Here is a 20740-nt window from a genome sequence, read left to right on the forward strand (position 1 = left end):
AAATTTATTAGAGCATAAGCTTTCGTGGACTACAGCCGAAGAAGTGGGCTGTAGTCCACGAAAGCTTATGCTCTAATAAATTTGTTAGTCTCTATGGTGCCACAAGTACTCCTGTTCTTCTTCTTTATAGAAAATACCAGATTTAGGCTATTTCTACCTGTCACTGGAACATCCTCAAGGTCCTGAAATTTGGCTACTTGCTTGAGTGAAAAGGGGCAACATATGTAGTTGTAAATGTGATCAAGTCACCTCATAATAATTATTTAATGGTTCATTTCTGTATAGGGGACTGGGACCACCACAGACTTCTATACTTTCATGGGCCCATAAGAGGAATGTGCTAGGGAGCCAACATTTTCCCCTTTGGGCCTCATGAGCACATAAATGCATTGTGCTTTCCCTACCCTCTGCTTGGGGGAGGAAAATATTGTCCCAGTGTTTGTTACTGCAAAAAATAGATTTGAAAATGTGTCATTTGTCATGTTTCAGAGTAGCAGCCGTGTTAGTCTGTATCCGCAAAAAGAACAGGAGTACTTGTGGCCCCTTAGAGACTAAGAAATTTATTAGCTTATGCTCTAATAAATTTGTTAGTCTCTAAGGGGCCACAAGTACTCCTTTTAATTTGTCATGGTTCCCTTATCTCTGGGTTTATTGCCAGCCTGTGCAAGCTGTGATGCAGATAAACTCACCTAATAGACATGGTCATCCCAGTTTGGCATTTCAGAGGGAGACATTAGAAGCTCCAACTTTACTGAGTAGAGGAATATTTGTATCTCAACCATTGCACAGGACATTTCGGAGGAGCATATTTGTGTGGAGAGGGCGGGTGGAAGCGTGCTGCTGAGATGGAAAAGTTCTTGAGTATCTATGCACAGCCGTTTCAGCGATTGCTACTATCGCCAGCAAAAGAGAAAAGAAATCGCACTAATTAGATATATGACATTCTAAGGGCTATAGGTGGTTTCTCAACGGCGTGGAGCAGAGTGGCGCAGCGGAAGCGTGCTGGGCCCATAACCCAGAGGTCGATGGATCGAAACCATCCTCTGCTATTTACCTTTTGCTCCTTTAAAAATGTGTTGCTTTATTGTAGTGACATTTTTCAATACTTATGTTAAAGCTAAAGTTATTTCACCTGAATGCTCCGTTGGGCAATAGTCTATCACTTAATTTATTCAAAAACTGTTTTGGGGGCATACACCTATCAGTTATAATTCATTGTTAATAATATTTTGTGATATTATTTATTGATTTAAGGGACAATAAAGTCATTGCTGTCTAATACTCATATATAGTGAAAATATATTTGTATCTACAACAGTACTTCATGGGCCGTTACTTCCGATATAATAATAATAATTAATAATGCACAAAGAGCCTATGATTAATTATGATGAGTACTAATGGTAGTTCGTTGCACACAGAGGCTTTACGGATGATCTATTGTGTTAAGCATTGAAAAAACAGAATCAAAACCAACAAACAAAACAGATAGCCAGACTAATGTTTCAGTGTTATTGTTTAATCTTTTATTTTTCTCTTTATCATAGTAAACTGCGGCATAGGTTATTATTCACAACTATTCACTCTGATTCTACACGTTTACTGCCAATCATTTATTATGATTAATACTCGTTATTTGACTTACATTCTTTTATTTTAGAGTCTGATCCTGCAAGAGGCTGAAGTTAATGAGACTAGAGGGCAGCTGTGAGGATTGGCTCTGGTAAGCTCTGATCTTGCCATTGGATCTGCTCTGAAACATGGATCCCAAAGGGCTGCATCTTGCAGGATTCCTCCCCCTCCCACATCTGGTTGAAGATTGGGTACCTTCATTAGGAATAATTCCAAAGAGATTGTGGGGTAAGTAATTCATTATTCAGTTTGTGATTTTTCCAAAGTGTTTTTTTTTTCTTACTGAAATTAGTTTACTAAAGAAAATCTACAATATCAACAGTATTAATAAAATGGGAGAGGGGGTGAGGGAGCTCTTTAGAAGCCACTTACAATACATAATACAACGTGGAACGCGTAATGGATTGTAAAATGCTACTTGGCAAGCAAAACTGCAACATTAAATATGTGGAGCTAAACTGCACAGAAGGAAAAAAATAAGCATAAATAAGGTGGACTAAAATGCAACACGTAGGCAACAATGTAAAATTCATAATTTAAAGCAAATCGTGCAAAATTGCAATATGTATAAGAAATTCCATCGAAAAGTAGGCAATCTGCTGAATTTTGAAAAGGAAAAAAAAAGGCATCAGTGTCAGCCCTAGGAAAGCAGTACAGAAATGTCATGTATTTCTAGGCTCTTTTTAAAAATAATTTGTTTATTATTGAATAAATTTTGCTGGATTACTTCAGGACGTAGTTAACATGTAGAATTTTACATAGGGGGAAAAATAACACATGAAAAAACATATGCTATGATGTTACCTCAATAGGATCAATTCTGAAGCTATAGTCAGGTGGTTCCATGGTGTAATGGTTAGCACTCTGGACTCTGAATCCAGCGATCCGAGTTCAAATCTCGGTGGAACCTAGATTTTTTTTCCCAGGTTTTATTTCTGTGACTTAGTTTCTGTACTAAATAGTGCCAAGTAAGTATGCTCTTATATTAAGTATATAAATATTATTTCAATGGAACCTAAAAGTCTTCATATTTTATTTATTATATTTTCTTTACTGCCAAGTAAATATAAAAACTGTGGATTTAATTGGAAAATATATTTAAAACGACAAACAAAGGCACGTTATAGCACATTATACATTGAATATTATATGTGTATTGGATGTCACTGGAAAATGAATGGAAAGGAAATTTTATTTAAAGGAGAAAACAAACTGCAGGGTGTTTATAGCTATATCTATATCAATTTTCTTGTGATTCTGTTATTACCTTCAAATATAAACTAAAGCTAGTAATTGCTTGTACTGTGAGGTCATTATAACGTTGCTAGAAGAATTCTGTAGTGTGTATGAGTTATGGGGCAAGAATCATTTGCTCCTTCTATAGTGAAATGGAAGTAATCCTAACTATAGCAAAAGTAAGTATTTATTATCTAACTTTAACTGTGTTGGGCCTATCTGTGAATTTATCTTTTGTTATTCACATTTTAGCTTTAAAATGTTATCTAGAACTATAATATTCTATCATAAAAGCACCCAATGAAACAGCCCCACAAAGCTTATATAAAGCATCAGAAGCGGGTTGGCTTGCGTCGTGTCAGCGTCTTGTATGCGAGTTCAGTTGGAAATGCTGCATTCTTTTGCATGCCCAGCACTATGTATCAAAACAGGAGACAGCTTTGCCTTTTTCTAACAACCAAAGCTGCAGTCTGAGGCACGTTCCTTGCCACTTTAATGTGTGAGAGGGACTGATCAGTGCAATCAACATATTGTACAGATGAGGAGGAGTGAGATTTAGCGAAGAATAAAGTCTATACTTAGTAAGATACATTTTCTCGCAAAGAACCTCTGTTTTAATGAATGGGAGCAAAACGTGACAGAGAGTTGCACAATGAGTCAATAATTGTTATTAGCCAGTTGTACAGAAACTGCTGCCACCATCTGGTTCTATGGTGTAATGGTTAGCACTCTGGACTTTGAATCCAGCGATCCGAGTTCAAATCTCGGTAGAACCTTATTTGTTTGCGGTATTTTTGCCAGCTTTCTTTTTAAATAAAATCATTACAGATATTGGCACCGCAGTAAGTGCTTATTTACGAAGTTGGAAGACATTACATAACAAAATAAAAGGGGCTGAATGAATAAATACATCTGTTGGTAGTGACTTTTTTGCAAGACAATCTCTTTTAAACAAGATTGTTCATATATGCACTACACTTTCACATTATTCTTCGTGTTCTGATACCGAATAGGGTAATATTTGTGCTTTATAAAAACTTTAAATAAACACTGCACCGTGTTTTTATGGTTCCTACACAAATTATTTTGCTGTTTCATTTCACCTAATACATTCAGTCCTTAAATTTTAAACAGGTTTTGTTTAAATCTGGCATAGTGTGATGCCCAATTATATAAAATCCTTTTATTCAAAAGCTGAATTTTAGTTTTTTAAGAGCAGTTTAGTCAAATTTTATACTACATTCTAAAATGTGTCCTTTAAAAGTCACTATTATTGTTGCCTGGACACTGGTGGGGTGGGGTTAGGCCTCTCTACACAGATTTGCACAAGTTAATTACACTGTGAGCACAGTTAGTTCAGTTTAACTGTAATGTATTGCAGTTTAAAGCTGCTGTTAACTGACTTAAACCAAACCAAGATAAGAGTATCCAGACCAGGGCCGGCACAACCCATTAGGCGACCTAGGCAGTTGCCTAGGGCGCTACAATTTGGGGGGCGGCGATCACAGCGGTATTTCGGTGGCGGGACCTTCCGCCACCTCTGTGGGGGGCGGCATTTCGGGGCGGGACCTTCTGCGGCCTAGGGCAGCAGAAAAGCTGGCGGCGTTCCTGATCCAGACCACCTTTTGCTTTGGTTTAAAAACCACCTATTAAAAAGCTGCAACTCTGCATAGAGACTACTCCCTAGAGTCATTGGCTCCACATAATCTGAGATCCCCTCACCTGCTCTCTATTTCCAGCCAGTTTATGCTGGGGCGACCTGAGAGCTCCATAGTGCATAGATGCAGAGCCCTCCCTTCTGCAGGCAGTTCCTTCTTTTCCCTTACATTGCCCAGGTAACCCCACCAACTGTCTTAAAAGGTGCAAAGGGTATTTAACTGCCCAAAGAGTCAGATTGGGCACCTAGTGGGATTTTCAAAAACACCTAACTGATTTAAATGGATGTTAGGCACCTAGGTGGTTTTGAAAATCCCAGTAAGCCCCTATCTGAATCTTTAGGTGACTAAATAACTTTAAAAATCTGGTCTTTTGTAGCATCTCCTACACCAGGAAGAATTTCACACTGTAGGTGCCGAGAACAATTTTGTAAAGAAACAGCCCTTGGAGGTGCTGTTTACAGACTCACGAAAACAAAGCAGAAAGTTACATTTGTCTCATGTTTGGGAAGCTCCTTCCCAATCTTGATGGCTACAAACTTATTTTGAAAATTAAATCTTGGCTTCTGGAGCACAATTCTGCTCCCAGGAGATGGATTATACAGCAAATTCCTTAGTTGCAGAATCAGAGTACAAGTCTTTGCATTCAAGTGCTTCAAATGAACTGACTACAGTGTAGGTACTTGATGCTACAGTATAATCAGTTACTTACCAGTTTGTTCCCCATAATGGTTTTCAAAGTTAGGAACCCCACAGGAGCCATCTGGCTGGCTTACATAGTCACTCAGTACTATAGTAAGTGAGGGTAACTGAACATTTCCTACAATTAGCTGAAAGGTTTTTGCTTGCATACTTCGACTGGGAAGAGTTGGAGTGTTTTAGTCCAGATGTCTTATCAACAGTAGATGTAAAGTATTGTTATCGCCATGTGTCCAAAGGCAACTCTAAATGAGGAACATTTATTTTCCTTTCGGCAGTTTAATGACTGTGCAATAAGCTTAAAGAATAGTGGCGCTGGTATCTCATTCGCCAGACTGATCGGGACCAACAACCTTGGACAATCAGCACACTCAGCCCTAGGGAGGGGCTGGCAGGATAGTGAGATATGGGCTCACTCAGACTCTGGTCTCTGAAAGGGACATCGAAGGACAGTCTCCTCCCCTCACATTAGGTTAATGACCATCTCAAAACATTTTAAAAACAAACATTTGTAGGAAGTGTGGGGCTGCTAGGCTTTCAGAGAGATGTGTGTCTGTGTCGAGGCAATATGCACCTTGGAATAAGATGAGGCCCATGTATGGAACTAAACAAAATCACCACAAGATTAGATTCAAAGATATTTATTAGGGCAATTCAAGTTCATGCTCCTTTTGAAATACAAAGCACCAGAGTTTAGATAACTGATCATCATCCAAATATCATCCAGTTGAAGCTGCTGAGCTGTGTACAGACATGTATTTATTAGCTATCATAGTCCCAGATCGTATTCACTTGAAGTATTGTGAACAAACAAAAATACATTGGCGCAGTGGCTGCTAAGAGGCAAACTCTCTTATTTCTGAGGTCTGGGCAAGATGTCTTTACAACACTTACCCTTCCCATTAGAGACCTCAGAAGAATACTATAATACAACTCCTCTCACTACCAGTACATTAAATGTCTGGGATATTTTATGGCATTAAAGACAACCTCCAAATACAGTTTAGCATTTTCATTTTGCCAAAGATTTTTAAACACAGATTTAGTTTTCCTTAAAAAAAAAAAAAAAAAATCTACAGCAAACCCCCACATTGTTTTGTACTCAGCGATGAATTGTCCCAGCACAACATTCAACTGAGAAGTAAAGCACTATGGTTGTGACTACACTAGGAACGTTACACATTGGTGATTCAGGGTGCTGTCAACAAATGTAAATAAACTGCTGCTGCAAAACAGTTTAATTGCAAGTGTAGACAGGACTACATTATGTTCAGCACAGTTTCAGAAACTAGCTAGTTGTACCCATTGTCAACAAGGCGTAACTTTCCTAATGTAGACGTAAAGGCTAGAATCTGATCTTAGATACCTGATGAGCATTCCCAACATACCTAAAATCATAAGGGTTTCCAGTTTTAAGCTGAAACCTCAATGAAGCAAAAAATGTAGAGAGTCTCTGAAAAACACTGAAAAATTATGTTTGCAATGTTAAACTTTGCGGAGGAGGTTCCTGAATGTTTCACAAACTGACAGTTAATAGAAAAACTATTTTTTTTAAATGATAAAATCAGATTTTTTTATTCCAAAAATAGTCTCAATTTTTCTAAAAATTAAACACTGAAAAGAAATCAGAAAACTCCCACAATCCCTAATTATAGAACACCTAACGATACTATATGTAGCCACTACAGCTATTTGTTGGATGAACATTCAAAATGCACTCTTTTTTAAAGAGATGTTGTGGCATGTAACAGTTCTAAGAGATGGTTACACCGCTACTTTTTAAGTGCAGAGCATTTCAAATTGAGAAGCTGAAAGAAAGTGAATTCTTAATCTGATGATTTTCTTAATTTCCCTTTATATAATGGGAAAGAACAACTAGTATTTTACAGCCAGCCTTGTCTCATCTGATACTGTTCCTGTGGAAACTCAAGTATGGAAAGAGAATCTATTGAATGAAACAGGCATGTGTGTGCAAGCAAAATGGCAGAGAGGGTTTTTGTTCAGTGATGGGCAGCTGCCATGAGATGAAGCTGTTCTTACTCTCTAGATTTACTTAAAGATTCCCACAGGAAGATAGTTCTTTCACAGCATAGTGAAGAACTAAATTTTAATCAAAAATTTAAACTGAGAACCAGTTTTTCACATTGTCAAGTATATCCACATTTTCCTTTACAAAAATAAACAAACTGTACACAGAACTGAAGCTATATATATAAATTAACATATCAACCAGTTTTAAGCCATATATACATATAAAAATATATGTATATACTAACTTAGAATAATAAAACTTAATTACAATGTAATTCCATTGAAGGGTTCTGGGGATATCAGAATAGATCAAGAAATTAAAACTGAAGGGGTCATGTTGCTTTCAAGTACTGAAGATGTTCACAAACTTCATGTAATCCACAGATCATTCTTTAACAGACAATTTTAATTTTTTTTTGGATGTGTAGGTTTTCCAGGATCTCCCTGCTGCTCCAAACTCTTTTCCTAGCACAGAGGTAGATTGCTCTAGAAGTTCAGTTATTGCGTCAAATGTAACATTTTATTAAAAAAACAAACAAACAAACCTGAAGGCTTACTCTGCATGCAGGTAGCCATACAAGTCAGATCCACATGCCTTTTGCATTGAAATAAAGTATTATTAAAGTAAAGGAAGCTTAGATGAAACCTGCAACCACATCAACAAGTTCATTTTAAATCAGTTGTCCCTTCCAGCAAGTCCACATATTTCAGCACCCTTTATTTCCCCTCCTCGTTTTGAGCTTCCTCCTATTTAAGTCAAAAACTCGCATTTGCCTCCAACAGGAATATGATCGACTCTGCTGTTAGTTTATTTTTATTAAAAAAGAAGACTGGAAGCATTGAATGCCTCACTTCCCACATGCCAAGGGTAGATCCTGATTTCAAATATACTTCATCGAGATCTTGTATTATTAGCTTTGTGCACACACAAGTACAGTAACTGATATTAAGAAATCCACAAGATTTGCATTCATGCATTTCCTGAGATCATGACAAACCCCATTCATATTTTCTCAATAAAATGTGAAAGCTGAAATCATTCCAGTTTTGAGAGCGCCACTAATCAAAACAAGCATGAGGCTGCTATGAAATCTGGTGGAAGCCTTGTAATGGCTGGAATTTCACATCACATCCTTAAACATCCCTCCCTGAACTGCGAGGCTGTAGAGAAGGTTACATCCATCAAGCACCGTTTTTTAAGCTTGTTAAATTAAGCAGCCATGTAATGTACGTAAAAATGCCCCCAAACTAGCACTATCCGTTTACATTATATTCTTATCAGCTCAAGAATGTTCCAAAATTAAGATTTTAGTTAGAGGCACTCAACAAATGTATCTGGTCTCTGGATTCAATCTGACACTGTGTATGCTCAGGACTAGCCAGAAATGGAGTAGCAGAAGTATTGTAAATCAGGACTGAGGTCTAGCGTAGAACCAATGTAGGGTGAAGATTGCAGGGCACGTGGCGACATCATGCCTGTCTTCAGATGGGGTCACCATATCTCGCGTTCATAAACAAGTCAGACAAAAGAAAATAAAAGTTACAGAAAAGATTAATTCACGATGAAAGTTTCTGAGGAGAGAGATTAACACGGTTTAACTATTTGTACAAACCAGCCTGTTAGCAAAAATCCTTAATGAAAGGACTGTATTACAACCATTTAGTATTATTAAAGACATTCCATTTATATCAGAATGTTCTCCCTTGTGGTTAGTGTGTCTGTAGGAAGCTTGTTGCCAATGTTTTGGTAAGTGAATAAACCTTTGTTTTGTGTAGGGGTGGAAGGAGTCAATTAAATCTTTCAATTACATTTTTCATCGGTTGCTTTGTGTAAAATCCTCATTTTTTGGTTAACAAGGCAAAAAGAGTTCTAAATTACGGTACACTTAACACAACAATTCTAACCAGGGTGGCTGTTCTTGCCTGGTGAAAGGAATCACATACATAAGGACTACAATAGCTCCTGGTTGAGGGCGCCAGTTCTGTAAAAGTGGTGAGAACCCTCAGCCTGCATTAGCTTCACTCCGAGTCGAGGGCATTGTACACCTAGAAGAAGGTGCTCACCATATCTTGCAAGATCAGACCTTAACTAAACAAGGAAGTCCCAAATATGCAGGAGGTCAAGCACAATAAGAGTCTAACAGACCCAGTAGGGAACCAAGGCATTCAAAATAAAAAATTGAGCAATGGTTCTTTGTATTAAGTAATATTCCGCAATTCAGAAAAGTGTACTGGTCATACACTTGGCTAGTGCATAGCATCCTCAATTGCATAGAATGTTTCCAGTGCTGAGTTCATAACTAACCTATGCAAGTTTTTTCCATCTTTTGTAAGCCTGATTTGTCACCACTTGATATCCATGCTGCTTGCTGTTTGATTTACTGCACAGTATTTGGTGTGCAGAGTTTCCTGGACCTTCTTGGAGTCCATCCCTTCCAGCCAGTCCTGGTACAGCTTTTGCACATGCAGGCTGGTTTCTGGAAGCCTGACAGGAATTGCAGCATACACTTCCTCCATCTGGCTGAGCAATACTTTGTCAGGTTTTCCATCTTCAGTCTGGGCTTGGCCTTTTCCATTTAAACACCCTAAAAATAGAACACCACAGCCGTGAGACGGGATTAGTTTGTTTGGGAGAAGAACCAGTGATGAGCTCCCAAAATCCTAAGAACCGGTTCCCTACCGGGTCCTCGGTGGCACTTCGGTGGCAGGGGGGTCGTCACTCGCTCCAGGTTTTCGGCGGCATTTTGGCGGCAGGTCCTTCACCCGGAGTGAGTGAAGGACCCACCGCTGAAGACCCGGTAGGGAACCGCGTGGTGAGTACAAGCCCCATGTGCCTGTCTCCCCCTCGCCACCCACCCATCCAACCCAACCCACGTCCTGCCTCCGACTGCCCCCATCAGAACCCGCATCCCATCAGCCCCCCCCTTTTCCCCTGACCACCCCCTCCCAAGACCCCCCACCCTAACTGCCCCCCAGGACCCCACCCCCTACCCAACTCGCCACGCTCCCTGTCCCCTGACTGCCCTGACCCCCCCATCCACCACCACCCCAAAAGACCCCCGGGACTCCCACACCTACCCAACCCCCCCGTTCCCCAACCCCTGACTGCCCCCCAGAACCTCCGCCTCCTCCAACTGCTCCCTACCCCTTAATCAACCCCTCCTCCCAGCCTCGGCCTGGCCCCCTTACCATGCTGCTGTGTAAGGATGCCGCGCAGCCGCTGGAGCTTGCAGCCCCACCCCCTTACCCAGAGAGGTGAAATTAAGCTGGTACGCCCCCGTACGGCATACCGGCAAGAGACGGTGTGCTATACTGGGATGGCCCGGCTTCCCCAGGGGGCAATTTAAAGGGCCTGGGGCTCCCAGCAGGGGCTGGAGCCCCAGGCCCTTTAAATTGCCACCAGAGCCCTTCTGCTGGAGCTCTGGGGTAGCGGCAGCGGGGCTCTGGGGGCTATTTGAAAAGTCCGTTGCTCCCCCTGCTTCTACCGCCCCGGCCCTTTAAATAGCTGCCAGAGCTCTGGAGTAGCAGGGGGCTCCAGCTGCCTCTGCCACCCCGGTCCTTTAAATAGCTGCTGGAGCCCCACCGCTTCCCCCAGGGCTCCGGCGGCTATTTAAAGGGCCGGGGCGGTAGACGCAGGGGAGCCCCGGGCCCTTTAAAAAAACCCCAGAGCCCTAGGGTAGCAGGGGGCTTCAGGGGCTATTTAAAGGGCCAGGGCTCCAGCTGCCTCTGTTGCCCCGGTTCTTTAAATAACCACGGAGCCCAGCCGCTTCCCCAGGGCTCCGGTGGGTATTTAAAGGACCGGGGGTGGGTGGGCAAACTCCGGTCTGCGGGCCACATCTGGCCCACGGGACCGTCCTGTCTGGCCGCCTGAGCTCCCAACTGGGGAGGCTCCTCCGGCCCCTCTCCCGCTTCTCCCCCCCCTGCAGAGCCGCTGGAGCCCCACTGATGCTGCTAAAAGTCACTGTTCACCTTTAAAAATGATTCTATCGTCAGCAAGTGTCCAAATGTTGATGGGAGTTCTATAGCAACAATCTCTTCTCCTCCTCCCCTCCCTTCTTCGCCAGCTAGGTCCCACACTCTTCTCTTGCCCTCAACTCTGTATTTCAGAGGCCTTCCATTGAAACTCAGTATGGTCACAAAAGGGCAGACAACCCCTCAGCACTCTGGGCTAGCTGCTTACAGGTCACCCCGCAGAAAACAAATACTGTCCCTCTCATTTTGGACAACCTAATATATGGAATGGACTCTCAGAAAGCCTAAACAGGTGTGTTTTATTTTGGACCATTCAGATTTGATGGTGGAGTGGCAAACATCTTACTATCGTTAAAATAAGGATCAGCTCATTTTGGAACCTTACCATGATACTCAAAGAAACAGAAAAAAGTCACCATGGATCCAGTATCATTCTTACCTCCAGGGCAGGCAAGAACCTCCACAAAATGATACAAGAACTTTCCCTTTTTCAGCTTCAGGACCATGTTCTGGATGTTCCTAAAGCCATATGCAGCTGCGAAGCGCAACACTGTCTCACCGTCCTTTTCCAGGGTGACCTCCTGGAAGTCCTTGTTTCTGTAAAGAGAGACAGAGAAAATTCTAAACCCTCAGATCCCTTGGGGATTACTAACAGGATGATACAAGCATTTCAGTACATGCCCACAGAGCTCACATGATAGAAGGCAAAAGGGATAACCTGAGGATGAATGGGCAGGACTTCTAGTTCCTAAGTGTTGTGGGTTAAATAAAAATTTGGGTGGAGATTGAAGAACAAATATCTATTCCATCTTCAAAGGAGAAGTGGAACAGCCTTCCGAGGGAAACAGTGGGGGCGAAGGACCTGTCTGGTTTTAAGATTAAGCTAGATAAGTTTATGGAGGGAATGGTGTAATGGGAACATGATTTTAGTCAAAGGAATAGCGTGCCATCGCTGGTAAATAGTATAATGGCCAATGAGGGTCTGGCTGGAGAATCTTGCCTACATGCTCGGGGTTCTACTGATCGCCATATTTGGGGTCGGGAAGGAATTTTCCTCCAGAGTAGATTGGCAGAGGCCCTGGAGGTTTTTCGCCTTCCTCCGCAGCATGGGGCGGGGATCGCTAGCTGGAGGATTCTCTGCTGATTGAAGTCTCCAAACCACAGGATTTGGGGACTTCAACAGCAGAGGCAAGGGGAAGGGTTGGGACGGCTTTGTGGCCTGTATCATGCGGGAGGTCAGACTAGATGATCATAATGGTCCCTTCTGACCTTAAAGTCTATGAGTCTATGAGAAGCATTATTAATAAAACAAGAGTTAGTAACAGTGATTTTCCAGCGGTGAATTTACAGGTATCTTATGTAAGGACAATGCAAACAAGTTACTGCACTGAGGTTCATGTTATCCCATCCTATTAATACAGAGATCCAAAATCCAACTTACTTTAGTATTTTGTAGGTGATTTCCTGGACATCCATATCAAACAGCTCCTTGGCAGCATGTTTAAAGATGTGCTCCAGGTACCCATCAGATCTCCTCCCATCATGCCGTACTACGTCCTCCTCCTTTATTTCACCAAACCTTAGAAAATGGACAAAAAGGAGGGAGAAAGAAGTTCAGAGTCTGATCATTTCACTTGAAGAAAATGAGATTTGTTTTTCTTTCCCATAACATTTTTTGTCAGGGGAAAAACACAGTTGTTCCTAGAAATGAACTTGTCCAATTTGTGTTTTGAGACAATGGTAAAATGAAAATGGCAAAAGAGGAAAAATAAAATTGTAGTTTCAAGCAACTAAAGTTTAACAAAATATATTCATACATAATAGAATGAAATGGCTTGGAAACAGCCATCAAGGCCAGCTGGTTAAGCTGGTTCAGAGGCATTTTAAAAGCCACACTCAAAGTCACATGGAAACTGAGTCGTATCAGTATTCAGGCAATTTGAAAACACTTGTTTTAACTGTGAAAACCCCCAGCCAAAACAAAATTAATGTGAAAGAATAAATATCAGATCATGTTCATTGTAATGTAGGAGGCACTTTTAACCTTGAAGGATCTAAAAGTACTTTACAGATCATAGGCCTGATCCTGCAAACTTTTGCTCATGAGAGCAGTTCTGCTGCCTTCCATGGGACTACGTGTGTGCCTAAGGATTTCCAACACGGTGTTTGTAAACTGATATAGAAACAATATAGAGGGATCATTCCATGGAACATGGTAGCTTTGGACAGCAGGAAGTGAAAAATACTATATCCAATTGACATTGGATTAACCTGTAGGCAGAACACAATTATCCAAGCTGAAATTTGTAGAATAAATAAGTAAATAAATACAGGAATTGACTCATGTCTGGTCAAAGAATCGTACTGTACTGAATGATCTCTAGTGACCAAAATGGCAGTTTTAAGCTGCAACACAAGGTGAGCAAGTGATTGGAATGCAGCCCTACAGAATCACTGGCACATATTTTATCTTTCCGATAGAAAAGGAGTGGTTAGGAATACATGGCATCACTATTGTGAGAAAAAGGCGTTTTTGACAGCAGTCCCAGCCTGTTGGCTGCTCCAGGGATAATAAGTTCTTCACCCTGCTCTCACTTCTGCTGGAAAACTATCTGTAGCTCTGGTCTACTTTGCACTCCTCCCTGAGCATCCCAGCATGACCTGTGCGCTATATAGATTGTGCACTCTGCTGGCAGCAGCAGCCCGAGCCCTTACATTCAACCAGAAATCAAAGGCAGGAATTGTTAATGCAAAATAATATATCAAACTTCTAACTTAAAAGAACCACAGAAAAGTTGGGGTTTTATTCCTAAGGAACTAGCTACATTTAACAAGTGAGAACCAGGCATACAGCATGTCCACCTGCTCTTTGAGCCAGACCATTAGTGGTGGATTTATTTAATTGATGGTGATTTTTGTTGTTACCAGCTGTGGTTTTGTTTGGTGTCTGTATGTCCTGTATTTGCCTAACTTCTATTTATGTTAATGTTCTCCAGTTAAGATAGTAATTATCAGAATTACAACAGAAGTAATTTAGGATTAAAAAGTAACTTGAACAAACAATCACAATGATTATACCACAGCTTCAAGTGTTATAGATACATAGATTCTAGGACTGGAAGGGACCTCAAGAGGTCATCGAGTCCAGTCCCCTGCCCGCATGGCAGGACCAAATACTGTCTAGACCATCCCTGATAGACATTTATCTAACCTACTCTTAAATATCTCCAGAGATGGAGATTGGTGCTTATTTTTAAAGAGGAGTTTAATTTCGTTTAAGTCTAATATTAAATGTAAGATTCCATTGGAGAAGCTTTTGTTCTCACTTCATTCCTATTCCTCTGAAGATCTACTTTTAATGGGTGAAAAATCACCACAGGGAAGGGTGAAGATTTGTGATGTCAAGTCTGGTAGTCAATTCTGATATCACGTTATCCCTCTTAAGGTGTTGCTCTCACCCTCTAATATAAATTAGCCCAAATACAGCTTAAAAGACATTCCAATGGAATGTTTAAAATTTGAGATCGAGCTTGGTCTTTAATCATTTAATAAAACAAAAAGCCACCAACCTGGCCCTCTCTGTAAGCTTTTAAAAAATGGGTACCTTTAACTCACAGCCAGTGCAGCCCCATTAGCAGAAGTAATCACGGAGGCTGTAGTGTAAACAGGATTTAGGCATTCTTATCACTGTGTAACCTAGACTTCCCTAGTGTAGACAATGGCTAGGTGGGATACAATTTGAGGATGAAGGGATAAACTCAAAGGGATTTTGGATAGTCTTGAAGGAGCTTTCTTCCACTCTTTGCAGGAGAGTGAGTTTGTCACTTCATTATGCAGCTGTGGAACGAGACTGGACTAACATGCATCACACACAACTTGGAACTGGATAACCTTTGAGACTCTACCTTTGTAACTAACTAAGTGGCCTAGGAATTCTGTGAGTGTACATGATGGTTTCCATACTAGGCAGCGAGTAAACAAATACTCTAATGTTTTGCAATGACCTGGCTTTTCTCTGCTGTCGTTTAACCAATAGATGTATTTATTTGATCTAATGTGGATAGAACCTAGTTGCTCTATTCAGGAAAAAAACATTTACCATTCCCAAAGAAGGTGATGTTCACTTGTCACTAATTCTGCATGAAGACAATAGGAAAAATGGAAATTCACTGTGAAGATGCTGGTCTGAACGAGAGGGGATGACAGAACACAGAATAAACCCCACAGAAATTGCCCCAGCCCAGTCTAGTGGGAAGCTGGGTACTAGAAGGAGAACACAACCTGACGGAATGAGTAGTTAACCCTTACACACGTTCAATTATAGCAAAGCTTTAAAAACAAAACAAAACAAACAAACAAAAAAAAACATATAGATGTGGACACCAAAAGACCCCATGATAACACTAACACAAGTCATCATTTCAGTGGAATCCAGAATCTCTCCACTTTATACAGATCTAATACTACTGCACAAAGATACAAATAAAAGCTACTTGGGTTTTTTTTTTAATCATATCCATTGCAGACACCAAAGCCTATTGAACATACAATCTTGGCACACCACAGGTTTCATTCTTTTAAATTATATTTTTTTAAAAATTAGAGAGGAATCCATTTAGGAAGGGGCTGCTGTTTTAGATGATTGGTTTTGGATTAATATAAAAATATATCCATTAGAAAGGGCTATCTGTTGCATTTTATCACTTCATGCACTGGGAGATACAAGAGACCTCTGAAAGAAAAATGCTTGTTTCTTTAGGCACTGTGCATGTGAACAGGTTTCAGTGTAGTCCGGTTTTGGTGCATGCAAACTTTCTTGTTTTGAATAGCTTATTTGTTTGAAATAGCACTATACATGTGGTGACTTCTATGTATGGCAGAACATTATTTGATCACTGGCACAATGACAACATAGCCCACAGCGAAAGCTACTTACAAACTGTCTACAGCCGCTTCAGCCACTTCTTTCATAGATATATTTTTCTGCTCCATTATTTGGACAATTTCACCTGTAAGGCAATGCAGGATATTTTATTTTAAACACAAACCAAAGTACACACAGTCTCTCTCTTCAAGAAAGCAGATAGCTGACAGACAAGCAGAGCAAAAACAAATAGACAGTGTGGTGTGAAGTAGGGTTGCCAACCCTCCAGGATTGGCCTGGAGTCCCCAGGAATTAAAGATTAATCTTTAATTAAAAGATTATATCAGGTGATAAAATCTCCAGGAATAGATCCAAAATTGGCAACCCTCGTATGAAGCCATGAATGAGTCTTGCGGGTCACCCCATATGAGTTCCAAGAATACCTTTACTCCATACCACATCACCAGACATTTCTGGATGTGCCACATACCAAACTATGTTGGCAGTGTTTAAGAATGAATTAATAACTTTCAACCTATCACTGGCCCAGTATCAGATAATACCCCTCCTGAGCCTTGGGGCAGAGTGGCATTTGGGAGAAATTTCCACATTGCCCAAAAAGGAAGAATTTTTTTTGTGGCAGGTTAATCTTAAAAGACAACCCTTTCCTTCCATTCCCACCCGCCCCTCTATGCAAAAAAAAAAAAAAAAAAAAAAAAAAAAAAAAAGGCAGCTGTTTGAAGCTGCTGGGGGGCAAGAAGGTTGGAAGGAGTAGTCCTCCCAGGAGAGATGTATTAATGAATTAACAGGCGGAATGTAGATAAGGAGGACAAAGCCACAAACTAAATGCTGGACAGGACAGCTTTTGCCTGTCAGAAAGGTTTGACTGCAGTGCAAGTTCAGATAATTGGTCTGGATGAGACAAGGAGAGCGGAACACAGACACAAACAGTTTTTGTTCTTTTATCTACCACACCCCCAATCTCTATGCAATACATATAGAGTCAGTAACTCAAGAAAGGGTCCTTTTTTAGAATCAGATGAAATTAAACCTTATTTTGACAACTACAAAATGCTAAATGAATAAAAAGCTGACCTAGCATAAAGTCAGTTCAAACAACTGGTGAATCATGCTGCCATTTTATATAGGAGTACATTTAAAGGAGGTTTTACCTGATGTTAGAACACAATCAACGTCTTGAGAGTTATACAAGGGGGTGTAAAAATCTTCCCGTAGTGCTTCCAATTTTTTGTCATAGCAAGGAGCCACGATTATATGGAAAATTTTATCTGGAGATAGGTTCTAAGGAATAAAAAAGGCACATCTGAATTTTGTGAAAAGGCCAAGAACGCATGGAGACAAACATGGATACAAATATTATTGCAGAAAATTACACAGGTTATATTTACAGTCACATTAGGTCTGAAACTAACTGCAAGTCACAGCCACTGGGGCAGCAAGTAAAACATTTACCAAGCAGTCAATAAAATGTCAGGACAATCAGAACCAAGCACTTCCCAAAGTACCTGGCCAAGACCAGGACAACGATTAGCAAAACTGTACGACTTTCATGTGTGAAAGTCTGAGCAATTTAAAATGACATTCTACTTTTTTTTTTTTTTTTGCTGTTTGATGTTCTGTAATGTAATTTAAATGAAAATCCAGGATTACTGGAATGCAGGGTATCAGTTACCAAGTGTTTGTAACTTGACTTTCATGTGTTTAGGAAATGATTAATAGTTACTGTGACTTTTTTCTGTATTGTAGTTTTGCATTTTTTTGGTGCAGAACCCCCCAGGAGTAATAGGTAGTTAAGTATTATTATCCCCATCTGTCATATGGGGATAGGGTGACCAGATAACAAGTCTGAAAAATTGGGGCACTTTTTTGCGGGGAGGGGAGGGAAGAGGGAGGAGTATAGTTGCCTATGTAAAACAAAGCCCCTAATATCAGGATGGTCCCTATTATATTGGGACACCTGGTCACCCTACATGGGGAAAGTGAGGCACACAGAGGACATGTCTTGCTCAAGACCATACCTAAAATTAGTGGCAGAGTCAACTTGTGAACTCAGAACCAATGGATACTTCAGTTCTGAGCATGCAAATGCTTCAGATTGATCTGAGATGACAGAGCATTGCATGCTGGGAACTGTAGTTTCTGCATGATATCCTCTGCTTTAAAGATTGTATTGTAGAACTCTGTGGGCAGCATTTGGCATGCCAGCTTTACTTTGGTCACTCGGGATTTCACTCTCTATATAGAAAAAAAAATATCTCTCCATGAAGTATTGAGAGCACAAGGACAGCAACTATGTTCAGCCAGTGTGGGGTGAAATTGAAAGGTTCTTTGTTTTGCACACCTGCATAGCAGCAAAGCACAATCTAGCCTGAGATGTAAGGACAGACAGTTTAGGAAGAATGAGCGGGTGGGAGGAGGTGTAAGACATCTGTAATTAAATATTAGAAACCAACATGCAAGAGAACAATTCGCTAGAACAGTCATGAAAAGCAGAATTAGTTACCTGTTGCCTGGCAAAGTAACCCTTCACCAGGGACCCCATGATCTGCTGCGGAGATTTTGCAGTGCAAATGTGTGGAGTCACTGGGTTGGTAAGCACCCTTTCAGCATACCGGATCCAACCTAGAATTATAGCGAATGAAGAAAGACAGCAAAGTTGAGAACATATGGAAATGGCTCCTTGAGGAAAGGGATAAAAAAAGTCCAGCATGATGAGATGGCGGGGCTGATGGGAAACTTCTTGTTAAAAGTGGGGAGGGAAGATGGACTTGTCTCCCACTGCATGCAGGAAATTTCTGCAATAACTCTTATTAATGCCAACAGAAGCTACGTTCTCTCCAGAGACTCCCTGAGTTGGTGGACTCCAAACTTTTATTTTGGGTGGAGCCGCTTTTGTTATGGATTGTTGGATGGGTGACTGGTCTCTTCTGCTCTCCCCTGGCACAGCTGCCACCAATGGTACTTATGTGGTTCCTTATTACTGTACAATCTGAGTGCCCCACAGTCAATGTATTTATCCCCCCACCGCCCTGATGAGATAGGGCAGTTCTATTATCCAATTTTACAGATGGCCAAGAGAAACTTAAGTGACTCATCCAAGATCATGCAAAAGATCTATTGCAAAGCAGGGAGCTGAACTCTAGTGTCCTGAGTGCCAGACTAGCACCCTAACCACTTGCCCATCCTTCCTTATCTCTGTTCAGTCCATTCTCTCAGTTTCATTTTATTCTCTTCTAGGCACTCTCTCTTTTGCTGCTCTCCTCTATTTACCCCCTTCATCTCCACCTCTGGTGGATCTTCCTCCTCATGCCCTCACTCAGACAGCTTGCTTAGGGTGGGAGTATCTACTGGTGCTCCCTGGCTGAACCAAGTACAGCAGAAGCAGAGAAGAGAAGCTTCAGCCAGCAGCTCTCTGCCTGACCCTTGTACAGGTGAGCTAACTCCTGCATCTGGCTGTATTAAGGGCCCACAGGAGATGAAAAGACATCCAGTGACTTTCAAGGAGTCACCTGCTGTTTTACATGTAGCTCCATGAGTACTTTCGCACTGAGGGGACCCAGACTGGGATCATACAGTTTTCCCCCCTCCTCCTTTTACTCCTTTCCTTTGCCCTGTACACTTATTGGACAAGTCTGGGGTCTCCCTACACACTGAAGAGAGAACAAACCTCACCTCAGTATTTCATAAGACGATCACAATTTGCACTTGCTTTCAAATTTCTACTCTGACTATGCAGTTTGTCCATGTCAGCGGCCCCCATCAATAAATCTTTTACTGTTCTGAAAGATACTAACAGGAGTCTACAAATGGATTTGGTGAATCTACTGGGTAATTAATTCTATAACCTAGAATCCACTGTGAAATGAATTATGTATTACATCCGCTTGAATGCCCAGACTTACGGGAGCACCTCAACTGGGGATTCAGATAATAAAGAAATAAGCCAACATTTTTTGGCAGCCATCACTTGGATCACCATTTACTACTAATGCTGCTCCATTCTACTCACGAGTGTAGAGTAACTCTGTAACCTTCTGTTTTCTAAGTTTCAGTATCCCAGTACACTGTAAGTGTGCCTTTTCCAGAACAGCAGAGTGGAATGAAGCATCATCTAAAAACTCTCTGCATTACTGGGAGCAAGCTTGACCAAATCAGATTTCAGCTATGGTTATACATGAAAATCAATTATCTGTATCCTCTTAAAAAAACCCACAAGCATCCCAAGTCTCTGTGTATTATTGTAGATATTAATAGATACATTCTATCTAATGTACTTTACTGACCCCATTGCTATAGCATCTGACCACCTCACAATCCTTAATGTATTTATCCTTACAACATCCCTGTGGGGCGGGGCAACACTATTATCTCCATTGTACAGCTGAGAAATTGAGACACAGATAGAGTCAAGTGACTTGACTGGGTCACTCAGGAAGCCTGGAACAGAGCAAGGAATTGAACCTGGTTCTCCCAAGTTCCAGGCTAGTGTCTAACCACTGGGCCTACAATGTGTCTATTACCTTGGTAGATTTATATTTTGCCACTCTGAAAACTAAACAGTACAGAAATGTTTGGGCAGCAATACCTTAGCCCACAGGCAACACCCACTTCACAACAGACAGGTTCTCCA

General features: G+C 41.1%; 1 protein-coding gene and 3 non-coding genes across 7 annotated transcripts in view; 3 read left to right on the forward strand and 1 right to left on the reverse strand.

The window, feature by feature from the left end:
• The first annotated feature begins 977 nt into the window (after positions 1–977).
• TRNAM-CAU (transfer RNA methionine (anticodon CAU)) lies at positions 978–1049 on the forward strand. Its single transcript has one exon. It is a non-coding gene; the product is annotated as a tRNA-Met (tRNA).
• A 1421-nt stretch (positions 1050–2470) lies between these two features.
• TRNAQ-CUG (transfer RNA glutamine (anticodon CUG)) lies at positions 2471–2542 on the forward strand. Its single transcript has one exon. It is a non-coding gene; the product is annotated as a tRNA-Gln (tRNA).
• A 1030-nt stretch (positions 2543–3572) lies between these two features.
• TRNAQ-UUG (transfer RNA glutamine (anticodon UUG)) lies at positions 3573–3644 on the forward strand. Its single transcript has one exon. It is a non-coding gene; the product is annotated as a tRNA-Gln (tRNA).
• Positions 3645–5847: 2203 nt separating this feature from the next.
• The window catches only part of NARF (nuclear prelamin A recognition factor), a 38331-nt gene continuing 23438 nt past the window's right edge, over positions 5848–20740 (reverse strand). For all 4 annotated transcript variants that reach the window (XM_065562703.1, XM_065562704.1, XM_008163846.4 and 1 more), the window contains 6 exons: positions 18614–18732; positions 17262–17391; positions 16162–16234; positions 12667–12804; positions 11665–11822; positions 5848–9838 (listed from right to left, as the gene is read on the reverse strand). In XM_065562703.1, the coding sequence (XP_065418775.1) occupies positions 9597–9838; positions 11665–11822; positions 12667–12804; positions 16162–16234; positions 17262–17391; positions 18614–18732 (860 nt within the window). In that variant the 3' untranslated portion in view covers positions 5848–9596. The remainder of the gene's footprint in view (positions 9839–11664; positions 11823–12666; positions 12805–16161; positions 16235–17261; positions 17392–18613; positions 18733–20740) is intronic.

Source organism: Chrysemys picta, chromosome 12 (genome assembly GCF_011386835.1).
Source record: "Chrysemys picta bellii isolate R12L10 chromosome 12, ASM1138683v2, whole genome shotgun sequence".
Taxonomy (NCBI): domain Eukaryota; kingdom Metazoa; phylum Chordata; order Testudines; family Emydidae; genus Chrysemys; species Chrysemys picta.